Here is a 21,569-nt window from a genome sequence, read left to right as displayed (position 1 = left end):
CTCTTCACCGGGAACCTAACACTTTCTGCTCCCCTTCTCCCGCCCTCACCTGCCTGGAAAACTCCTATTTTTCTTTCATAACTGCTTATCATCTCTGGAGAGGCTTCATCGATCCTGCCAATTGGAAGTAATTACCACGTTCTTACCGTGTCCTTCGCACGTGGACTTTGCACGCTGCTTCTGTTGCTTCTGGCCCCTCTTGGCTTGTGGGAGTGGCTGCCGCTCAAGGCAGGGAGACTGCCCGTTTGTTTCGTAGCCACAGCCCCTAGCACGGTGCTCACCACACGGTAACCACTGGGTCGTTGTTCCCTGAATCCGTGTGGGATGGTGATGGTGGCCTCAGCCTGGCTCCCCGGCTTCGTCACGGCTCAGTCCCCGCCTTCCGTGCCACAGTCCCCCACACTCACGTCTTCCTCCCGGTCTGTGTCCTTGAACCCCGGCAGCTGGGGAGGGGCTTCCCATCGAGCAAATTCTTCCCCTTTCCTCTGATGTCACTGCCTCCAAGAAGGTTCCCCAGCCCGAGCCAGAGCTCGCCTTCTCACCATGTTCCCCAGAGTAGCCTCACTGACTCCTAGTCTGACTACTCCTGCCTCTTTGCCCTGCTCTGATCTTCTGAGTTTGCAGCAGGGCGTGGGGAGAGCCATCCAGGTAGGCGAACGTCCAGGCAGGCTGGTTCACAGAAGCCGCCAGAGGATGGGCGCTGCCACCGTGTAGTCCAGGGCCTCCTCCAGGTAGTAACACCACCGGCTTCCCTGGTGCCCAGGTTGCGTGCCCTGTCCTCGGGCGCATCAGCCAAGAGAAGCCCCGGCGGAGGTCCCGTGCCCAGAATGCCCTCTGCATCAGGCCTGCTGGATCCCTTTTCTTGACCACTTCTCCAGATGCTCTCACCCCCCCATTCCCTCCTAAATTCCAGCCCAGTTCTTCCTCCAGGGAACAACCTGGAGGTGACAGTCTGCCATCCCTGATCTCTGTTCCTTGCCTCTGTGATAGTGGAGAGATGTGCCTGCCTCCACCCACCCTCCTTGCAGCCGGTGGGACCAGGAGAGCCCTGCTTGGTTCTGGGGCAGCAGACCCTCCCCTCATCTGCTTAAATACACACCACATTCTTGGGCCACCTCATTCTGGGGGCTTTCGGAGAATAACCTCGTGATCAAGCCCCTTCCCTGTCTTGGTGCTCCTTTCCTGCATGTTTTTGGCGGAGATGTTCTCCTGAGTCTCTGATGGTGAAGCTAATTCAGTGCTTCTGTTTCTACTAATGCACAGAATGTTTCTGAGCATACGCAATGTGCTCTTAAACCTCGAGAACCGCCCAGCTGACACGTTTGTCATAACCTTCCCTAACATGCTGCCCTTCCAGACAGCATTACCCTGTGCCCTCCGAGTACCTGTTACTTGCTGGAACACTCTTCCCCACCGGTTGTTGAGGATTTGGCTTATTCTTCTCTGCCCAGCACCTCACTCGTGCCAGGCGCACCGTCAGTGCTCCGTAAATGTGATCCAAGTAAACTCGGGAGGGGCCGGCTTTGAGTGTCCGCTGAGGAAGGAGGCGCCGCAGAACATACCTTCCCCTGTCCTTTACAATCGTGACCCATAACGCAGGCTCTGGGGATACTGATTTTCCTTCTTGGCTTGTGTGTGTTCCAGGTGAAGGGCCCATTTGTCCCCTGGCAAGTTGTGCGGGACATTTTGCACTCCACCTTTGAAGAGTCTCTGGATAAAACCTCCCATTCGGTCGGACGAAGAGCTCGCTACATAGTCAGAAACCCCCAAGCCTATCTGAACTATAAGTAAGCCGTGTTTGAACTTTCATAAGTTGGGGCCACAGTTACTCCCTTGCTTCTAGTTCGTTCTTTACTTTCCTTGCATCTCGTTTGCCCAAGAGTCCGCTCTAAAATCCAGAGAGAGTGGTGAGTGTGCAATAGCTCGCCCGTAGCCTGCCCGAGTGTTGGGGCCTGTGGGTGAAACCGCTCGTGAGTTTTCAAGGGCTCGGCCTGCCTCTGGGCCGTTTTCCGTATCCGGTGTCTTACACGCTTCAAGACAGCCTTGTGACGTATGTGCTGTTCTCCTTCCCTACCCATGAGGAGGCGGAGGCCAGTCAGGTTGGGCGGCTTACTGAATGCATCCCGCCAGTGGCGTGTGGTCAGGCAGAGGCGTCTGCTGAGTTTCACCACTGTCTTCAGTGCTCAGGACGGTTCTAGATGTCAGGGCCCGTCACATAGCTCCCTCCAGGAAGAGGCGGGGCAGGACCGGAGTCATCGGACCCAAGAGCACTGTCCCCATTACGTCCTCAGCACGTCCTCGGCGTTCCCCTGGAGGGCCGGGTCCGCGTGGTGGTGGCGGCTGGCCGGGGGCCGCAAAGCATCCTCGTTGTGGCTTGTCGGTTGCCAGTGAGGCTGCCCACCTAGGCCTTCCTCCCACGGCCAGGGCACGGCGCTGTCGCCCGCCCTGTCCGCCCCCGCCACAGGCGTGGGCTCAAGTGGGGAAGACCAGCGGGCGTCCGGGCTGTGCGCGGGGTGGGGGGGAGGCGGGGGGGGGTTGGGATTGTTGCCACCAGCACGAGAGCGGGGCCAGGAGGGGGCACGTGGCGGGGTTGGGAAGGACTGCTCCCACCGACTGGTTGTTCGTGCCCTGGGTCGGCAGGAGAGCGTGGCTCGGGTTGACTCTGAGCCGTGGGCTGCCTGCCGTCCGCTGGGTTGTAGAGGGAGACAGCCCAGCCGTGGACTGTGGAGTAAACCACTGCGACCAGTTTCTCACCCTCAGCACGACTGACATTTGGGGCCAGGTCATTGTTTGTTGTGGGGCCGTCCTGTGCACTGTAGCATGTTTAGTAGAAGCCCCGCCTCCACCCACTAGATGCCAGCGGCACCCCACCCCCGGCCGTGACAACCACACACGTCTCCAGATGTCTGCAGGGGCCAGTGCACGAGGGCCCTTCCTGTGGGGAGCCACTTGGCCCTATGTGGAGAATCTTAGACTTTTCTAGAAGGGCTGTGGTCACCTGCTCCAAACCCCTCTTTTTTCAGAGTGGGAACAGGCCCAGAGAGAGGATGCAAGTCGGCCAGGGTGATAGTGCGTTGGCAGTGGAGTGAGTTATGGAACTTGGGCTTCCTGGCCCCTGCCTGACGCTCCTCCGCTTGTCCCGCAGCGGCTGCTGGGCGAGGGGGGCATGAAGGGCTGCGGCCCAGAGCCGCAGGACCCGGCACGAGACATGTATCCACTTGGGGGCTGTGCCCTCACCTGCGAACAGAACGATACAGCCAATGTTAGCCACCCCTGGCCCACCCTCCCGGCCCTCGGCAGGCAGGTGACCATGGGGCCCCGACACCTCACCGAGCTCTAGGATGGAATGACAGCCTCCACCTTGCAAGCTCTTTGTGGAGGTGCAAGTGCCCGGCTCATAGCAGCCCTGCAAACACGGGTTGCCTTTGCCCATGCTTCTTAGTGGGCAGGTCAGACTCTCCTTACGTCGCGGAGAGACAAAGATATGTAGCGGACAGAGAACGCTTTTGGAGATGAGAGCTCTTTCTCGTAGTGACACCAGGGCCTGTGTGATAGTTTAACATTTAGAGCACATCTTCACATAGTACATCTCATTTGGTCCTGGCCAGATGCCTGTGAGGGCAGGCAGGCGGGAGTCCCTGTTCTCAGTTTATAAGTGGAGGACGGAAGCTCGGAGAGGCCGAGCGTGTGACGTGTGGGCGGCCACAGACCTGACTTGACTCGGGGTTGGCTGACCCCAAATCCTGCACTGTTAAGAGCCGTCATCACCCAGCAGGTATAAGGAAATCGTACTCTGTGTTTAGCCAAGGCCATATGTGTTAGAACAGGAGCCTTCCGGCGACTCTGAACACAGACCTCGTTACAAGCCAGACCTCACAGCCGTCCTCCCTCCCTGCAGGGTTTGCCTGGCCGAGGTGTACCAGGATAAAGCACTTGTCGGGGACTTCATGAATCGAAAGGGCGACTACGAAGACCCAAAGGTAGGCCCCCCTGGGTCATCAGGCTCAGCCTGCCCTGAGGGCAGGGGTCTCTGGGTTCCCGTCTCGTCCTGTGGGTCCCGCAGCGCCTCCGCTGGCCTTACAACGTGGATGTTTCTCCCACGCGTCTGGGAGATCGGCTCCTTAGTTCTGTGGCTTTGGCCCCCGTTTGATGTGGCTCTAGCACCGGTTCTCAGAGGTGGTTAGAATCTGACACGCCACTTTGCAGTTGGGCCTTTTTAGTTAAGAAAACAGGGCCGCTCTTCGGAAAGTCCAAACCGCTGGACTCCCTGGAAAGTTAGCAGACAGGACAGGGCCTGAGTTTTCTGGATACTTTGTGGGCGGGCTGGGCCGGCGGCTGACAGGAGTGAAGCCATCTTTCCAGACCCAGATTCCCTGCCCTGTGGCTCAGAGTCTCCTCGTCCCCCGCTCGCTGAGCCAGCCCCGGGCTCTGTGCACGTGTGTCAGGCCTGGCGCCAGGCGAGGCCAGTCACAGCAGAGACCCAGCCCTTCTCGGGGAGCCCAGGGCAGTGGACAGGCAGAGAAGTGACTCTTCAGAGCAGTGCAGTCACCCTAGGGGAAAGCCCAGGCCAGCTGAGGTCGCACAGGGAGTACTGAGTGCTTTTGGTGCAGATGACGAAACACAACAACCCCACGGGGCTTCTAGCTGTTTCTCCCACGTGCCCAGCACCTCAGAAGAGGGCAGCCCTGTGCGGGCACAGCAAAGCAGAGATGTCATCAAGGCCCCACGTTCAGTCTGTCACTCGCTCCTGGTCCCTGATGGTCAGTGTTCATCCGCATACTGGCCACCTCGTGGTTGCCCCCTGACAGGTGGAGCTCCGTCCTCACCCCAGAATCCCAGGGCAGGAAGGATGGGGAGAGGGTGGCACTGGACCCTGGGATCAGTCCAGTGGGGGGCCAGGGAGGGGCCAGCCTTGCCCAGAGGCCCCTGAGGTTGCTGTCATTGGTTTAGATTCATCTTGACTCCTCCTGGGAGGCTGGGCAAATCAGATCGGGGCTGGCTCCAGGCTGAGAATGAATGGGGCCCCGGAAATGGGCTGCCAGCAGCATCTACTGCCGAGGGCTTCCGAAGGTGTTAGCACTTAGCCTAGACTCCAAAGATGAGGGACCCACTGAGACAGAGGCAGCAAAGGAAGGGGGAACAGGGTGCTGGGGAGGGGGCCACAGTGGGGCAGGAGCATGCCCTCCTCCTGCAGCATGGGACAGCTTGCCCCCTGGGGGACGGATTAGAGGTGAGGCAGCGGGGAGAGTGATCTGTGCCCTAGTCTGGACTGGGCTGGGTGCAGCGCAGAGAGGGAGGGAGCCATTTGGGGTCCACGGTTGAGGGTGGGACGGGAGGAGGAGGAGGCCGAGGCTGCTGTGCTCAGGGTGAGCCAGAGAGGAACAGAGCTGGGAAGGGGGAGGCGGCAGGGGAGCACGGGCCGGGCCAGCTGATGGGTGGCGCGCAGCCGTGGGAGGCTGCAGGGATAGTGTGGGACACACTTGGGCCTTCCTGGGGCCTGGGGCAGAGCTGGCAGTGCAGGAGTGAGGGCTGGCAGCGTGTTCCTTGCCCGAAATCCCTGGGCCCAGTGGTGTCTGTCACCTTCCCAGGTGGATTTAGCAGGCTCAGGAGGCAGGAAGGCAGAGGAGGTTACGGTTCTCAGTCCACATTTCCGGGGGGTCGCTGCTGGGAATTTGTGACAAGATTTCCCTTGACGTATCAGCAAAACCTCCCTTCAGGGAGAGAAACGGCTTAATCTCATTCTCTCATCTTGAAAGGTTTGTGCCAATGAGTACAAAGAGTTTGTGGAGAAGCTCAAGGAGAAGTTCAGTTCAGCCCTGAAGAATCCTAATCTTGAAACCCCAGACACACTCCAGGAGCTGTTTGCCAGGTAAGGTTCTTCTGGGAAGTTTCTGTGTGACTCTTATGGGGCAAGAGGAAGAGTCACCACCGGCCACGGGCGTCTCCCCTGGTCAGCAGTTCCACGGCCTTGCAGCTGACCTGGCTGTGTCCCCTGACTCTGAACCAGCTCGCCTCCTCTCGTGGGCAACTTGAAAAAGGAGAGGCCAGTGCCATCCCCAGCACCCCACCGGGCGCCCCCATTCCTTCTCCCACAGAGGCCCTGCTACTGACTTAATCCGGGCTTCCCCGCGCACCAGGTGTGCTTTTACTAAGATCGCTCACTTGACCTAGGAGGACACTCCAGGATAGAAGTAGCCCTCCCGAGGCGGCAGCGCTTGTGACCCACAGGGCCAGGGTTTGAACTTCCACGGTGGGCCTGATTCCAGAGCCCCAGCTCTTTCCAGCTCGGCCGCTGGGCGCCTGGAGAACATACTTGGGTCCAAGCACAGAACCCGTGAAATGTTTTAAGTCTTGAGTTCTGTGATCCAGGCCTGTTGCCACTGCCTAATTCACCTGTGAATCCCTTCTTACCAGCCCCATCGAGGCGGTCCCTCTGGCCACTAGATGTCTGAATTTCTTCCTGTGCAGAGGACGTTCATCTGTTGGTTCCTGTTTGGGAACCCTAGGACATGGTTGCATTTAGCCCCAACAGCTTCATCCGGAGATCTCGATCTTCCATCCGTCCAACAGACAATTTACGTGGTGCCCGTGTATACCAGCGAGCGATTTGTAGTTGTTTTCAGAGTTGACATCAGTGCCTTCTTTTGTGTTTGGGGCTCGTTTTTGCAGAGTTCCCCAGAACTCTCAAAGGGCATGGTTTATGTTCAGTCTTAAAGGTGTTTCAAATAGCCCGCATATTTTCAGTAAATTTACGAGGCAACTTTTAGTTATAAAAAAAATACGGTTAAAATAAAGCCTTTTTACTTTTTAAAGGAGAGTTCATGAACCATCTGGAGGAAGGAAGAAGTCCCGCCCAGTTGTAACAGTTTAACACTAAATTTGATCTGGAGCATTCTGGCAGGACAGGCAAAAAAGAAAATGGATCCAAATACTTTGACTAAAACCAGTTCACATTTCCTGTTAACTAAATTTTAGGAAGAATTTGCTGTTGCCAAGACAAATTTTGACTTTAGAATTATAGAAGCCAAAGAAATGTCTTGCAAATGAACAGCCATTATTTTTTTTCAAGTGAGTTCTGCGATTTTGTCGTACATTGAATTGCCTGGCTCTGTGATGCAACGGCTGGCCCATTGGACTTCTCTTCTTGTATTTGTTTGCTTGGTAGGAACACAAACAACATTACTTGAAGCTCAGAAACACAGATGGGGACATAGCCTGCTATCTAATACAGCTACTCCCTCTTTTGAGATATTTTCTTCCAGACATCTTTCTTATGCTTGTTTTATCTCCCTCTTTTGAGATATTTTCTTCCAGACATCTTTCTTATGCTTGTTTTTAATCTGCCCACGATTTTAGATCCCCTTCCCTTGACAATTAGCGGTGGCTCTCTCCCAATAGGCACTTTTCCGTGTTGTTTCATAATTGTCCATAAATGAACACTCCTCATTTTCTCAACCCTCTTTTTACCAGCGCGCTCGTTTGATGAGCGGAGTATGGTATTTTCTCATTGTAATTGACACGTACGTGTTTGAATGTTAACGAGTTTCACATTTTCTCCAGCACGGTCGCCAGCAAATGGCCACGTTGAGCAAGCATCCGCGCAGCGAAGGTCTCCTGTGTTCCACTGACATGCTCTCCTTTTGTCCCTTATGCAGATACCGAGTTTTGGCGATTGGAGACGAAAAGGATCTGACCAGGAAAGAGGATGAACTTAATAGGTAGGTACTGATTTACTGAGTGCCTTTCCCTCAGCCCATGATCCCGGCTGCCTGTGGCCTAGCACAGGAGTCACCCCGGGCCCTACCTAGCCTGCCAGCCGTCTTTGAAGGTGAAGTTGTGTGCGAACGCGGCCTGTTCTGTGGGTCGTCTGTGCTGGTTTCATCCTGCAACATCAGGTCGAGTGACTATGGCAGAGACCACACAGCCCTCGAAGACTGAAATATTTATTATCTGGCCCTTTCCGGGAAAAACTTGTCCACCTGAGTCTCACATAGCAGTGGCTCAGCCTTAAAGTGAGTTGAGGAGACAGTTACAATTCTCAGCCCGTGAGCTTTCCACGCAAAGCTCTGGTTAGAAAGCTCAGCTGGTTTTTCTCATGTTGGATAACCAAGATTCAGTTTGATTTTAGCTCTACATTTCAATGAGAAGCCTCTCCTTTTTGGAGAAAAACTTGTTAGAGGTTGGATGAAAATGGGGCACGTGGCTGGGCCGGTCAGTGGAGCGTGCTACTCTTGATCTCGTAGGTAGGTAGGTAGGTAGGCGCACTGAAAAAAATCTCAGCCCTAACTACATTTGTCAGTTGTCACATACACCTGTTTCCAGGGTACGGCACCACTTACCCACTAGACTCAAACGTTTTTTCCTGCAAACATGGAGCAGTTAGTAAGGCTTAAAAACCACCATGTGTTTTGTTTTGGTTTATGAATAGTCTAGGCATTCATAGCACTTTCATGGGAGGCAGCACTTTTTGAAAACAAGAACTGAATCCACCCAAAGTGAGCAGTGCCCGTGGCCCGCGGCCTCACGTGCTCTGCCGCCCACCCCACTGTCTTTCAGCGTGGATGACATCCACTTCCTGGTGCTCCAGAACCTGGTCCAGAGCACGCTGGCCCTCTCAGACAGCCAGATGGAGTCCTGCCGGTCATTTCAGGTGGGTAGTGGGCACCCGGCGGCAGCTTTGCGGGAGCGCTGTGGGGCTCGCCCTGTCAGAGGCGGGAGCCGAGGGAGGCCCTCCTCGCTCACTCTCTTCTCAGCTGTGCGGTCTCGGGGGGTCCGATTTCCCCTGAGACTCGCGCCCTCACTTCTTTGATCTTGGAAGTGTGGCGGCAGGATCCAGTGACCATCCCCCCAAATCCTTCCTGTGCTGAGGTTTTCGGTCTGATGTTTAAGGCAGAAACTTAGGCAGAAGAGGAGGTGAGCCATGACAAAGGACTGAGGCAGCAATTGAGCTGTATAGCTTATCTTCTCAAATCAGAACTTCTAAATGTCGAGATACTTTGATCTCTGGAGATCACCGTGCGGGAAGCCTGCCTTTCTCTGGGCCGAGAGCTTAGATCTCTCCTGAGAACGTCTTAGAACGTAATGCTGCTTTATCTTGGCTGAGTGAGGGTGGAGGGCAGGCAGGCGCTTCTCCTTGAACCCCATCCCGAGCCTGGGGAGGTGCTGGTATTAATTAGCACTCGCTGCAAACAGGAAACTTGTGTTTCCCAGGGCGCGAAAAAGCAAATGCCCACGATCGCACGACTCTCCGTCGACCCAGAGTCCATGTGGCTCCAGGGCCCCAGCGGAGAGGTGCTCAGAAGGACCTGCCCCCCGCCCCAAGCCAGTGCCTCCCTTGTTTTTGATGGTCGCACAGGTGTATTCCAAGTGGAACCTATTCACTTTTGTATTTAACCTCCAAATCTGAAACTCGGCGCTGGTTTACATTACCAAATCAGCCCAGTTTGGAACACGAGAGGGACAAATATGAAAAAAGGGGATGGTATTATTTCTTTCTTTTTTTTTTATTTTCTTCTATTTTTTTTTTTTTTAATTTTTTTTTAACGTTTATTTTTGAGACAGAGAGAGACTGAGCATGAATGGGGGAGGGTCAGAGAGACAGGGAGACACAGAATCTGAAACAGGCTCCAGGCTCTGAGCTGTCAGCACAGAGTCCGGCGCGGGGCTCGAACTCACGGACCGCGAGATCGTGACCTGAGCCGAAGTCGGACGCTTAACCGACTGAGCCACCCACACGCCCCTATTTTATTTTAATGTTTCTTCATTTTTGAGAGAGAGAGACACAGAGCACAAGCAGGGGAGGGGCAGAGAGAGAGGGAGACACAGAATCTGAAGCAGGCTCCAGGCTCCGAGCTGTCAGCACAGAGCCTAAAGCAGGACTCGAACCCACAGACCACAAGATCATGACCTGAGCCGAAGTCGGACACTCAACCGACTGAGCCACTCAGGCGCCCCTGTTTCTAATCCCACTGATGAGTTCAGACAGGTAGTGTCCCAAACTTTGGGTACCTCCTCATCCACCAGGGAGCCCTTGCAGCATGTGGCCCCCAGGCCCCGCGCCCAGAGACCGCAGAGGGGGTGGGATCCTCACAAGCATGCTGCCGGCCCCAGGATTCTGACCAGGGTCCTCGGAGCACCCTGGGGGAAGACACAGTGTAGACCCAGCTTGGACACTGCACGTATTTGGCCACAGAGGAGATGAGGAGCACTGGGGGGAAACGGAGCGATTTAGGGAAAATACGTGACCCCATGTGACCTGGTAGCGCTTCAGAGCACCACCCCGGCCCGAGTCCTTTTACAGCAACGGCCAGGCCTCTGCAGACTCAAGACTGAACGCTCTTTCCATGCCTCTCTCAATTCGTCACCGTGAGATGCAGCTGTGGTGGAGGGGTCCCCAGTCATCCTGTTCTTGCCCCCCTCGGTGCCACGCAGCACTTGAGCCACGTTTATTCACACAACGTGTGTACGTCTCGGAGTGGGAGGCTGGTGGTGGTGCCTCGCCCCTCCTGCATCCCAGCACTTTACAGATAAAGAGGGCAAAGCCTTGTGGGAGCCTCAACACACAGAGAACAAGAATGGAACGGGGGGCGGGGGGGGCAGAAGTCCCAAGCAGACGGCCCTGGCTCTGTCTCGTCAGACCCAAGCTTGTTTAAAAAGAAAAAAAAAAAATGTTTTTAATTTACTGCCAGCATTGCCCATAAAGATCCCAATTTCCGACTTTGTACCTGTGGCCATGGAGGGACCTTTTGGCTTTTCTGCCCAGCAGGGATTCGAGCTGGACGGGACCTCGGGGGTCAGTCCAACCGCTCATCACACAAGCAAGCCCAGCCCCAAAGTTAATGGCCAAAGCCAGGTCCCCGCGTTCCAGCCAGGGCCTCGTCCCCCGCGTCATCCTGCTGCTGTCCCTCCTCCGGTTCCGTTTGCAGGCGGCGTCTGGGTTCTGGTGGGTGGTGCCGAAGGCCTCATCACTCTCCTTGCCCCCCGGGGGCGTGGGAAGTTGCGTGAGGCAGTGCCTGGGCCACAGCAAGAGGCGGGTGCTTCGTCCGTGACTGCCCCGCTGGCACTGAACGCTGGAGGGCCATCAGGGATGAGGTCAGAGGCCTTATATGGGACCCCACAAGGCTCCCTGCAGCCGCAAACTTCCGGAGGTGCTCTGCAGGGAAGCAGCCACTCCCGGGGGGCCGTGGTCGACTGTCTGCCTCTCGCATATCTGGCAGGCTGGGCCACACTCGCTCACTCCCCAGGCTTGGTGTGAGTGCTCCTGCACCAGCAGTCATCTGGGGAGCATGCCCATCACACAAGGCTTTTCTTTTTTTCCTTTCTTTTTTTAAATACAATTATCGTCGAGTTGACTAACATACAGTGTGTACAGTGTGGTTTTGGGGGTAGGTTACAGGGCTTTTCACAGGAAGTGGTGGCCAGCTCCTCCCTCCCCAGAGGAGAGGAATGATGGCAAATTGGCCCCTCCCCCGCCTCTTTCCCTCTGCCCCATGCAGTGCTTTCCCTTCAGGCCTGATGGTCTGTGCACCATGCCTGACGTCGACGCTCTGTCTAGAGACATCGAGGGTGGTCTGTGGGCCTCAGACTGACAAGACCCAGTGTGTGCCCAGATCCCCCTCCGGCCAGCACCCCGACTGACTCCTGCCTTGGCTCTGCTGATCTCCTAAGTCCCTCTGCCATGGCACAGTGGTGAGGTCACTGGACTTGAGGGCGAGGCCTCGTTCTCGCCTCTTCTTGGTCCCACCCCTGCCCAGCAATGTGGCCTCGGAAGCTCCCTCGAAGTCCACAAGCCTCTGTCTTCTCTGGCACTCGTGGTTCTGGGGGCGATGTGGCAGAAAACCTTCCGAGCCTAAAATGCTCAGACTGTGACCATACTTTTTCCTGGCCAGCACTTTTGAGGAGACAGGCCTAGCAGGAACTGTCCTGGGGTCTAGTGGATGCTGGACATTTGCCATTGGGCCAGTTGGCCAGATGGTGTGGACGGAGTAAAGCGGACGTGTTTGGGAACATACTGTGTGGGCGGAGCCAACCAGACGTACTAATGGGCTGAGTGAGGAGTAGGGAAAAGAGTGATATCAGAGATGATTCTGCGTTGACTCCCACTGTCTTTTTTTTTATTTAAAAAAAATTTTTTTAACGTTCATTTATTTTTGAGACAGAAAGAGACAAAGCATGAATGGGGGAGGGTCAGAGAGAGGGAGACACAGAATCTGAAACAGGCTCCAGGCTCTGAGCTGTCAGCACAGAGCCCGACGCGGGGCTCGAACTCACGGACCGTGAGATCATGACCTGAGCTGAAGTCGGCCGCTTAACCGACTGAGTCACCCAGGCGCCCCAACTCCCACTGTCTTTTTATCCAAGACTTAGCTGTGGGGTGCAGAGCAGTCCTTTCTCCCAGCTGCCTGTCCCTCTCTGTAGTCTCTGGGGTGAGACGTGATGGGAGGGAGAAGTTTGAGGGTCGGAACTGCTGGCTTCCTCTGGGCACTCTCGCACCACACCCCCAGGTGTCCTTGTCCCCCTGTGGGCCCCTCCTCTACAGACCAGCTGTAGCGTCTGCTCCCCCCACCCCCCAGCTGCGGGACCACCTTGCTTACCCGCTGCCTTGCTGTGTCGCAGACTTTCCGCCTGTACCGGGAATACAAGGACCATATTCTGGTGAAGGCCTTCATGGAGTGCCAGAAAAGGAGCTTGGTCAACCGGCGCCGCGTCAACCACATGCTCGGCCCGAAGAAAAACCGGGCTCTGCCCTTCGTGCCCATGTCCTACCAATTGTCCCAGACCTACTACAGGTGAGCCCCCCGGGGGGGGGGGGGCTGGGGGGGGCGCAGGGTGTCACCTCCAGGGGGTGCCACCTCCTGGGGGGGGCGTCACCTCCAGGGGGCATGGGGCCCTCCCGTGGCCGCAAGTGCCACTGGGGTGCAGCTTCTGGAACGAGTTTCCTTCTCTGCTCCTGTGCCACCTGCTGTGGGGATAAGGGCAGTGCTCGCAATGGTTTGTTCTGGGACATTTACCAAAATGAGTTTCTAACGTAACAATTCGACTAACGGCACAGCCTTGTGGTCAGGCCTAATCAGTCATTCTCACAGCTCAGAGCTGCTCCGGGCTTCATCTTGAAGCCATCCCATATTTTCCAGACTCCGTTTGCAGCACACCAGCCACCTGAGTGGTGGTTTGGGATGCTGTGAGTCACCTTCCGGAGCGCCTCCTGACGGGAGCACTCCTCACGGCGTGGCTGGTCTTGATCACCCGCTCCACATTTTGTGCCACTGGCCTCCTTAACCACACACATGGAGAGGGAATCTGTGGAATAGTCCCAGGAGTGTCCTCTCCTTGGCAGCCCTCGGCCTTGGCTGGCCTCCTCTTCCCCAGGCTGTTCTCCTTGTCCGTCCTCAGATCTGCACGGAGGTCGTCAGAAACAGAAGAGCAGCAAAATGGGGGGGTTTGGGTTTTCTTAGGCGTCCCTTTGCCCGTAACTCCAGACGCTCACGCCTTTCTTGAAGGCCCCTCCCGAGTGACCTGCGTCCTTTGCCTTCCTGGGATGCTGCCTGCTGCAGTAAAAAGAGCCGTGGCTGGGGAGGCAAGAGACATGGGTCCAGGTCCAGCAAGGCCACTTCTCGACCGTTTTTCCCCTGCAGCATTCTAGTCTGTGAGCCAAGGGGTGGTGTTCACATCAGGAAGACCTCTGGGTCCCTCCCTGGGACCTGGGCCCGCATTACAGCGATATGGGAAGGCACACTTGTGGACAGAGACCAGGCCTTGACTGTGCAGCCGCCTCATGGAGACAGTGAGACGGACACACTCGTGTCCTCTCATCTCCCCGTGGTTCAGGGCTTGCCTCGCGTAAAGGTTACCGTTAACAAAACGTGCATCCGCCTTCCCCAATTCGGCGCCTGTTCATAGCGAAAGGCCGCGAGGCGTGGAGTAGAGGGTTAGATGAAAGGCCACGGCCCCTCCGTGCGGGTGTCCGGTGAGCAGGGAAGGCGCATGCAGAGGGGATTGGAACGCGGCGCCCTCACAGGCGGAAAAGAGGGCTTTGCGGGGGTGCTGGCGTGGCCAGTTTTGGCGAGGGTCTGAAGCGCCCATAGCCCATCCACGCGAAGCCCTCCAACATCCCGTCCTCAGTTTGGACCTTACCTCCGTTTCGTCCGCACAGGATTTTTACTTGGCGATTTCCAAGCACCGTCTGCACAGAATCGTTCCAGTTCTTCAAGAAAATCCTGGCTGCCGGCAAGTTGGACCAGCCTGATAATTTTTCCTTCAAAGACCAGGATAATAATGAGCCTGCACACGACATGGTGGCATTTTCTCTGGACGGCCCCGGAGGACACTGTGTGGCCGCCCTGACCCTCTTCTCTCTGGGCCTCATTTCCGTGGACGTCCGGATCCCGGAGCAGATCGTGGTGGTGGACAGCTCCATGGTGGAGAACGAGGTCATTAAGAGGTAAGGGCTGGGGTGTAGGCAGGTGGGGCACGCACGCTGCTCTGAGCGCAGCCGGGGCTCCGGCACCGGGGGCTTCCTCTCACGGCCACGGCGTCACAGCGGCCACGCCCTGGGGGAGTGGCCACGCCCCGGCTCTTGCGCGGTCCCCTAGGTCCGTTTTCCTCTCCCAGCCTGGGGAAGGACGGGGGCTTGGACGAGGATGACGACGAAGAGGAAGACCTGGACGAGGGCTCTGGGGGCAAGCACCGGGCCATCGAGGTGAAAGCCCGCCAGGCCTCCCACACCAACTACCTGCTGATGCGGGGCTACTGCGCGCCCGGCATCGTCAGCACCCGCAACCTGAACCCCAACGACAGCATCGTGGTGAACTCCTGTCTGGTGAAGTTCCGGCTCCGCCGCACCCCGGCGCCCACCCGGCTCTGGCCCATCGGTGAGTGGCACCGGCCGCCCCACGCTCCAGCCCCCCTCGCCCACCCCCAGGCCTTGCGGGGGAGCCTCCGCTGGCCAGCCCTTCCCCTCCTGGGCCACCCCCCCAGGGGCCAGGGGCCGCGTTAGAGCGGACCCCATCTTCTGTTCCTTTCCCTCAGTCCCACGTGCAGGCCTACACCCTCAGGTGGCCCCCTGGGCCCCGTGTCCTGGCCCACTCGCCACGCAGCCTTGTCATACTGCCGGTTCCCTCCATCGCTTGAAATCACATACTTTCACAAACTGCTTACGTGTCACTTCTGACCTCTTGCTAGGACAGTCGGGTGTTCGGCTGATATTCATTGTCTGTCACCTCCCTCATTTACACTTTTTATACTCTTTCTGTCTCTTCTGTTAATTACGTCTGAAGCTCTAAGTAGCCTGCTTAAACCTTCCGTTCCCACATACCCTGAACGTGAGGCAGTCTCTTCCTCTCCCCCCACAGAAAGTGAACACGTTCGGGCCCCTTCCCACCCCTTTCCTGCCTCCGCCTTTCCTTCGCCTTCCCCCGTCGGGCTGCACGGTGTTTACTTTCAGTGTCAGAACCCCAGTTAGTGTTCTGTGCTCTGTCTGGAGTTTGGCTTGGGCGAAAACGTGGTCTGTGTGACCGTGGTCGTGGCAGAGACAGCTTTTACGGGAAGAACGCACACCGGCCCCGCTTGCGAGAGCACACGTGGGAGTTTGGGGCGGGGGCCCGCGATGTCTCCCGGGGTCTGAGGAGCAGGGAACACGGGAGCACCGACAAGGCAGGGCCCCCTCCGGGGCTCCGAGGCTGCACTTCTCACACCCTGGCCCCAAGGGACATCAAGGGACACGTGTCGGGAGCCCGACTGCCAGGGGCCGTGCCCTGTGCAGCCAGAGGGTGACCCCTTGCTGTCCGGGGGGCAGTGAGCTGGCGTTGGAGCCCGTGCTCCGGTGTGGGCTGATTCGGGTCTCCCTGTCTTCACAGTCACATCTCTGGAAGAGCTCCCCGTGGGAATATCCTGCCTCCCCGACACGTTCACCAGGCTGATCAACAGCCAGGAGGGCCCCTGCAGCTTGGATGAGTTTGTCCACCAGGTGGAGCTGTCCGGGTATGAACCTGGAGACGTGTGCGCGGCCCTGGAGGTCCAGGGGGCCATTGCAGCCACGGGGTGCTTCGGGGTAGACCGAGTGGAGCTGAGCAGGTGGTTCTCCGCCTTCGAGGGGACAGATGGCGAGCGCACCAGGACCTTCGCAGACTACGTCCAGGTGAGCCGTGCTCTCGGGTCACCTGGGGCAGCTGCAGCTCGGGGGCCGGATGCACACAGTGGGTGGGCGTGGCTTGGGATGCGTGGTGGAATTACTTGCCAAGATTAAAAATAGGAGATTTTGCCTAAAACCCAGCTTTGGGATGTTAGAAGGTCTGGCAGCCTGGGCCCCGTTGCTTCAGCCACACAGCACGGTTGGACAGAGCCAAGTAGGGCCATGTCCGCGGCCGTGACTCCTGGGGATCCTGCCCCTGGCCCCGCGTACTCACCCCTCTACCTGCCTGGGCCCAGTTTCATCAGGCACCCTTGAACCCAGAGAATGTCAAAACAGATGGACCTCTTAAATCAAGTGCCGTGGGGCCTGGCTCGCCCTCCTGTGTGTCGTCCGTAGTTGGAAGCAGTGGGATGCACGTCAGCTATCGGTGATGTCACAGAGATGCCTGCCTTGCAGCGTTCATGGTGGGGGAGGAGAGTAGAGACCAGTGTTCCTGGTTATCAAACCAGTTTTTAGGAGCACAGGACAGGAGAGAGGGGTCGTGACGACCATTCACGTGGTGTTTCACTGTTCACATAACTCCTGCCTCTGGAGCTCTAGGAGGTAAACCGACACGGGTCAGGCGGCTCCCTGTGTTCCCTGCTGCCCAGCCCCGGGCCCCAGGTGGCGAGTGCCCACATGACCCTTCCCACCAGTCCTGCCTGACCTGGTTTCGGGACATGAACTGGGGCAAGTTTCTTGAACCCTGACCTATGGGTTTTCGAATCTGGAAATGAAAAGAAGGACCACCCAGCGTTGGTGCAGTGCCTAGATCAGAACAAGGACCTCGGAAGCAGGGCTTGGCATAAGTACGAGAGGAGTTCCCATCATTCGTGTGGGAACGGTCATGGCCTTTACAGAGCTCGGGGTGTTGAGTCCCCTGGGAGGATGCTTTGATGGCCGCGTCAAGGGCACAGCTTCGGTTCCCCGAAGTTTACACCAAGCCTAGAGAGGGCCACACGGCCAGCTGGCACCCACCTGGGGCTGGAAGGCAGACCTGGGCCCTGAGTTGTCCGTCCTGGAGGGACTGGGCTTGCCGTTTGCTCAGGGCATTCAGACACATCGGGCAAGGGAAGCGGGCGTGAGGATCGTGGGGTCCCCCACAGACCCAGTGTGTCCCCCGCTTCTCCTAGGACCTCTTGGAGTACCACCAGGTGGTGGAGGTCGGCGGCAACACTGTTCGCCTGGTGGCCATGGCCTCTGCCCAGCCCTGGCTCCTGCACTCGGTGCGGCTAAAAGGCAAAAAGGAGGATGTGGACGCTCAAAGAGAAGACCCCCGGAGCCCCCGGAGCACCAAGAGGCGTGCCAGCTGGACGAGCAGCGATGTGGCCCATCAGGGTGGGGAAACCGACCTGGAGAGTCCCCAGCAGCCCCCCGCTAAGAGGCCCGCGCTCCAGGATGTGCGCTTGGCCCTGAGCCCCAGGCCCAGAGCAGAAGAGGAGCTGGAAGCCCCGGCGCCTGCTCCTCCAGCAGCTCCTGGAGACGCGGGCGTGAAGGAGCCTGCCCCGGGGGTGCTGGAGGCCGGGCGAGAGTTCCAAGAGAATCTGAGGGCAGCCAGCCCTCTAGGCCAGGAGCCGCTGAGCTGTCAGGCCCAGCTTCCAGAGGGATCTGAAGACCCCAGAGGTACCGAGCCTTGTCGCCGGCCCACCCCCCCCCACCTGCCCATTCTCTGCCCTCGGGTCGAGCAGTCCCCACATGCCGCTGGGAACCTGCCCCCGGCCACAGAAGGCCGTTGCCTCCAGCCTTTCCTGTCTCCGCGTAGAAAGGTCTCGCCTGCGTCCGCTTACTGCTTCCACTAGAGGGCTTCAGACTCCTGAGTGGGGGTGGGGGTTCTAAGCGTGGTCACCGGGGTGCTTCTGGAGGGCTGTGTGTGCCAAGGTGTCCCGTGCGAGGGAGCGGTGCCTGAAATAGGAGGCGTCTCGCTTTCCGTTGGGACCGGCTGACGCACGGGGACTGAAACCTCCCCCGTGGCGAAAGCGCTCCTGTCTGGGCTCAACGCGGGCCTCTTCACGGGGCTTCAGAAGGTCTTTGCCTGGGGTTTATGCACAGAGCTCTGCGGTCAGGGCTTCTGGGCAGGAGGGGCTCGCTTGGCTCCCCTTGTGGGGGCTCCTCGGGGCCCTGGGAACACCCCTCACACTCCGTGGCCCAACCCGGCTTCGTTCTGGGTGTGCCGGCTTTGTTCCCTCAGCCCCAGAGCCCGCACGTGCGTGTCGCACGGAGGGAGGAGGAAGAGGCGGACTCCGCCCCTTAGTCTCCCTTGTCCTTTCCCTCTCCTGTCAGGTTCGGCAGAGAGTTCTGTGGCCGGCAGCCTGTCCCAGGCAGCATGGGAAAAGTGAGTGTGTGCCCAGATTCGGGGGGCCTGGGCAGGGCATGGGTGCGACGGTGGGGAGTATGCCCCAGGGTCCCCGTAGCGATCATCACGTGGAGGTGGTTCACAGTCGGGCACAGTGGTTCTCGGCGGGGGGACCTGCAGACTCATGGCACGTTGTCCCGCTTGCTGGGGGCACAAGGCAGGAGCTTCTCGCGTGCGGTGGGCGAGGGCCCGAGGTGTGGGCTTCTGTAGTGTGGGTCCATCTGGAACCGTGGCCTTTCTGGTGGGGGGGCACCCCCACAAGTGCGTACGCGGCCCTCAGCTTGGTGGGGCCGAGCGCCCCCGGCTCAGATGCAGCCCTTCCAGGGCCCAGGCAGGGCGGGCAGAGCCAAGTGTCCAGCCGATGCCAGGCCTGTCCTGTGCCTGGACCCCGCGTGGCAGACCGGTCCTGGGGATAGAGGGCGGGGGGGCTGCCAGATATGACACGGAAGTAGAGCTTCCGCATAAGGACCCCAGCTTGGCCCAGTGTGCAGGCAGCCATTGCCTCAGGGTCCGGGATGGAGCTGGTGAATCCAGAAATCGAAGCTCTTTTCCGTCCCCAGCCAGTGGGGGTCCGGCGGGGGGCTCATCGAGGCCTCGGTTGAGGCTGAGGGGGAGCGGGTCCCCTCAGCCAGTGATCCTGGGCCCCGGGGCCGGGACTCCTCCGTCCAGGTGGGAAGGGCCTCGGCGTCCCATCTGTGGAGCGGGGGGTCCGCGCGTCAGCGAGCCTGTCCCCTCGCCCGCCAAGCCCGACAGCGGACTGCCGTCCCCGCAGGGACTGCGAGGGCATCTCGTTCGTCGCCCGCCCGTGGCGCATCGTGGACGGCCACCTGAACGTGCCGGTGTGCAAGGGCATGATGGAGGCCGTCCTCTACCACATCATGACCAGGCCCGGCATTCCCGAGACCTGCCTGCTGCAGCACTACCAGGGCGTCCTGCAGCCCGTTGCCGTGCTCGAGCTGCTCCAGGTGCGGCCGGGCTGTCGGGGGGGGGGGGGGGTTTCTAGGATGGGCCTGAGGGTGCCGAGACTCCCCCCCCACCCACCCCGCCCCAGAGAGTCCTACCCCCCAGCCCTGCCGAGAGACATGTACTCCCCACCGTCCCATGAGCCCCATGCCTGTGTCCTGTCCCAGCCCTGGGGCCCTGTGTCCTGCCCCGGCCCTGGGGCCCTGTGTCCTGCCCCGGCCCTGGGGCCCTGTGTCCTGCCCCGGCCCTGGGGCCCTGTGTCCTGTCCCGGCCCTGGGGCCCTGTGTCCTGCCCCGGCCCTGGGGCCCTGCAGCTCCCAGGATGGGGCAGAGGATGCGATCCACAGGTAAGCCCGCCAACCTGGGTGTCCCGCTGTCTCCAGGGCCTGGAGTCGCTCGGCTGCATTAAGAAGTGCTTGCTGAGAAAGCCCGCGGCCGTCTCTCTCTTCTCCAAGCCCCGGGTCCAGGAGGCCCAGGCGCCCTCCAGCCTGAGCGACAGCCCCACGGTATTCTACGAGCCCACGCTGGACTGCACCCTGCGACTGGGCCGCGTGTTCCCCCACGAGGTCAACTGGAACAAGTGGATCCACTTATGAGGCGCGTGTGGTCACCACGACCCCCCCTCGCACCACTGGCTCCTGAGGAGGGGGTGACCGGTGGGGGGGAGGGCCCCACTTCGCCCCCGCGTGCGCCCCACCCTGCCCAGCGCACAGGGGCAGGTCAGCGCCAGGCCTCCCCTCTGTCCCGACACTCAGAAGAGGCCCGCGCGCCTGCCCGCTCCGGGGCTCCCTCCGGCTGGCCTGACACCCCGCTGGGTCCCAGCGGGAGCTGTCGGGGAGCAACTGCCAAGAGACTCCGGCCCCCACTCTCCCCCTCTTGTTCCCAGGGCATCTCGGCCCTTGCTGCCCGCACAGACACTGCCCTCGACGCCGCAGCCTGCCTCCTCTGGGGAGGCCGGGTCGTGGCGAGTTTGAGCGGCCCTCGTGGGCCTGGACTCCGAGGGCTTCCGAGTTGTGGCCGCCGTTGGGGAACAGAGCCGCCTGCCCGGGCCCCTGGATCTTCGGTGTGGGCCTCGGCCTCATTGTCCTTTGGCCAGTGAGAGATCGGGAGCCCACGCCGCTCATGCCTCCGACGCAGATGACAGCCACCGTGGCAGAAAGCCCGAGTGCCCCTGAGTGGCAGGGCCCCAGCGGGGACTTCCTCCGCTCCAGGCAGGACATCTGACCCAGCCACCCAGAGAGGACCCTGCGCTTCCCTTTTTATTAGCCTGGCGAGCCGCCCGGCAAGCCTGCAGCGGGATGGGCGCCCCTTCCTGCTGGCTGCAGCCCAGCAGCCAGGGAGGCCTTGGATTTGTTTGTTCTTTTCACCTCTTTTCTCTTTAAAAAAAAAAAAAAAAAAAAATATCTCTTGGCATGTATTTATTTTGGTGTTTTTTTTTTTTAATTAAAGTGAAGTCAAATGCATTTAGTTTGATGTGTTTCCTAGAGACTCTCTGATCCCCTGGGGGATCCCCTGCTTCCACTTGCAGAACAGCCAGAAATAAATGTTCCCAGTAGAACCAAAGGAAGAGGGGGTGGCCAGCCCTGGGCACCGCCTCGCCCGCCTGCCTCTGCCCTGAGAGCCTTCCTCCTCCTCAGCTGGGCCCGGGCCTGTCCTTGACAGAAGTGACTGGAGGTGTGCCAGGCCAGCGGGCCGCAGAGGTCACAGGCCTGTAGTGTGGGTTTAGGGAATGAAGTTCTCTTTCGCTCTCTTCCCTCCACTCCCCTTCTTCCTTCTGTGTGTGTGTGCGCATGTGTTAATTGCCAACATTTTTAAAAAATTGGGCATTTCACATTTTTTAAAAATCCAGAGTTTTACTTCAAAAAAATGGAGAGATCCAGCAACAACTGTATCCACAGCCAGAAGTGTGGCACGTGCCCCCCTGGTCCCCAGGGTCCTGGCCCGGGCCCGGCCACATGCCCACCAGCTTCTCCAACTTAAAAAGCAGCCCATCTGGGCCATGTCTGACCTGCAGCACCTGACCTGGCCCAGTGTCTCTATCCTGGGACCTGGACCCTGGACCCTGGTCACTCCGGGCCAGACTCCA

At 58.8% G+C, this 21,569-nt stretch overlaps 1 protein-coding gene across 2 annotated transcripts in view; it reads left to right on the top strand.

Moving 5' to 3' along the window:
• The window catches only part of GTF3C1 (general transcription factor IIIC subunit 1), a 74,816-nt gene extending 53,942 nt beyond the window's left edge, over positions 1–20,874 (top strand). The window contains exons 25-38 of one of the 2 annotated variants that reach the window (XM_030301242.2): positions 1,645–1,787; positions 3,899–3,980; positions 5,757–5,869; positions 7,656–7,718; positions 8,557–8,650; positions 12,616–12,788; positions 14,153–14,440; positions 14,611–14,870; positions 15,855–16,135; positions 17,302–17,791; positions 18,449–18,500; positions 19,294–19,486; positions 19,867–20,080; positions 20,370–20,874. In XM_030301242.2, coding sequence (XP_030157102.1) covers positions 1,645–1,787; positions 3,899–3,980; positions 5,757–5,869; positions 7,656–7,718; positions 8,557–8,650; positions 12,616–12,788; positions 14,153–14,440; positions 14,611–14,870; positions 15,855–16,135; positions 17,302–17,791; positions 18,449–18,500; positions 19,294–19,486; positions 19,867–20,079 — 2,445 coding nt within the window. In that variant the 3' untranslated portion in view covers position 20,080; positions 20,370–20,874. Of the gene's footprint in view, positions 1–1,644; positions 1,788–3,898; positions 3,981–5,756; positions 5,870–7,655; positions 7,719–8,556; positions 8,651–12,615; positions 12,789–14,152; positions 14,441–14,610; positions 14,871–15,854; positions 16,136–17,301; positions 17,792–18,448; positions 18,501–19,293; positions 19,487–19,866 lie in introns of both variants that reach the window. The other variant, XM_030301241.2, reaches the window with a different exon arrangement.
• Positions 20,875–21,569: the final 695 nt, after the last annotated feature.

This window comes from Lynx canadensis, chromosome E3 (genome assembly GCF_007474595.2).
Source record: "Lynx canadensis isolate LIC74 chromosome E3, mLynCan4.pri.v2, whole genome shotgun sequence".
Lineage (NCBI taxonomy): Eukaryota > Metazoa > Chordata > Mammalia > Carnivora > Felidae > Lynx > Lynx canadensis.
The sequence above is the reverse complement of the archived record's forward strand: the minus strand, read 5'-3'. Positions and strand labels throughout refer to the sequence as shown.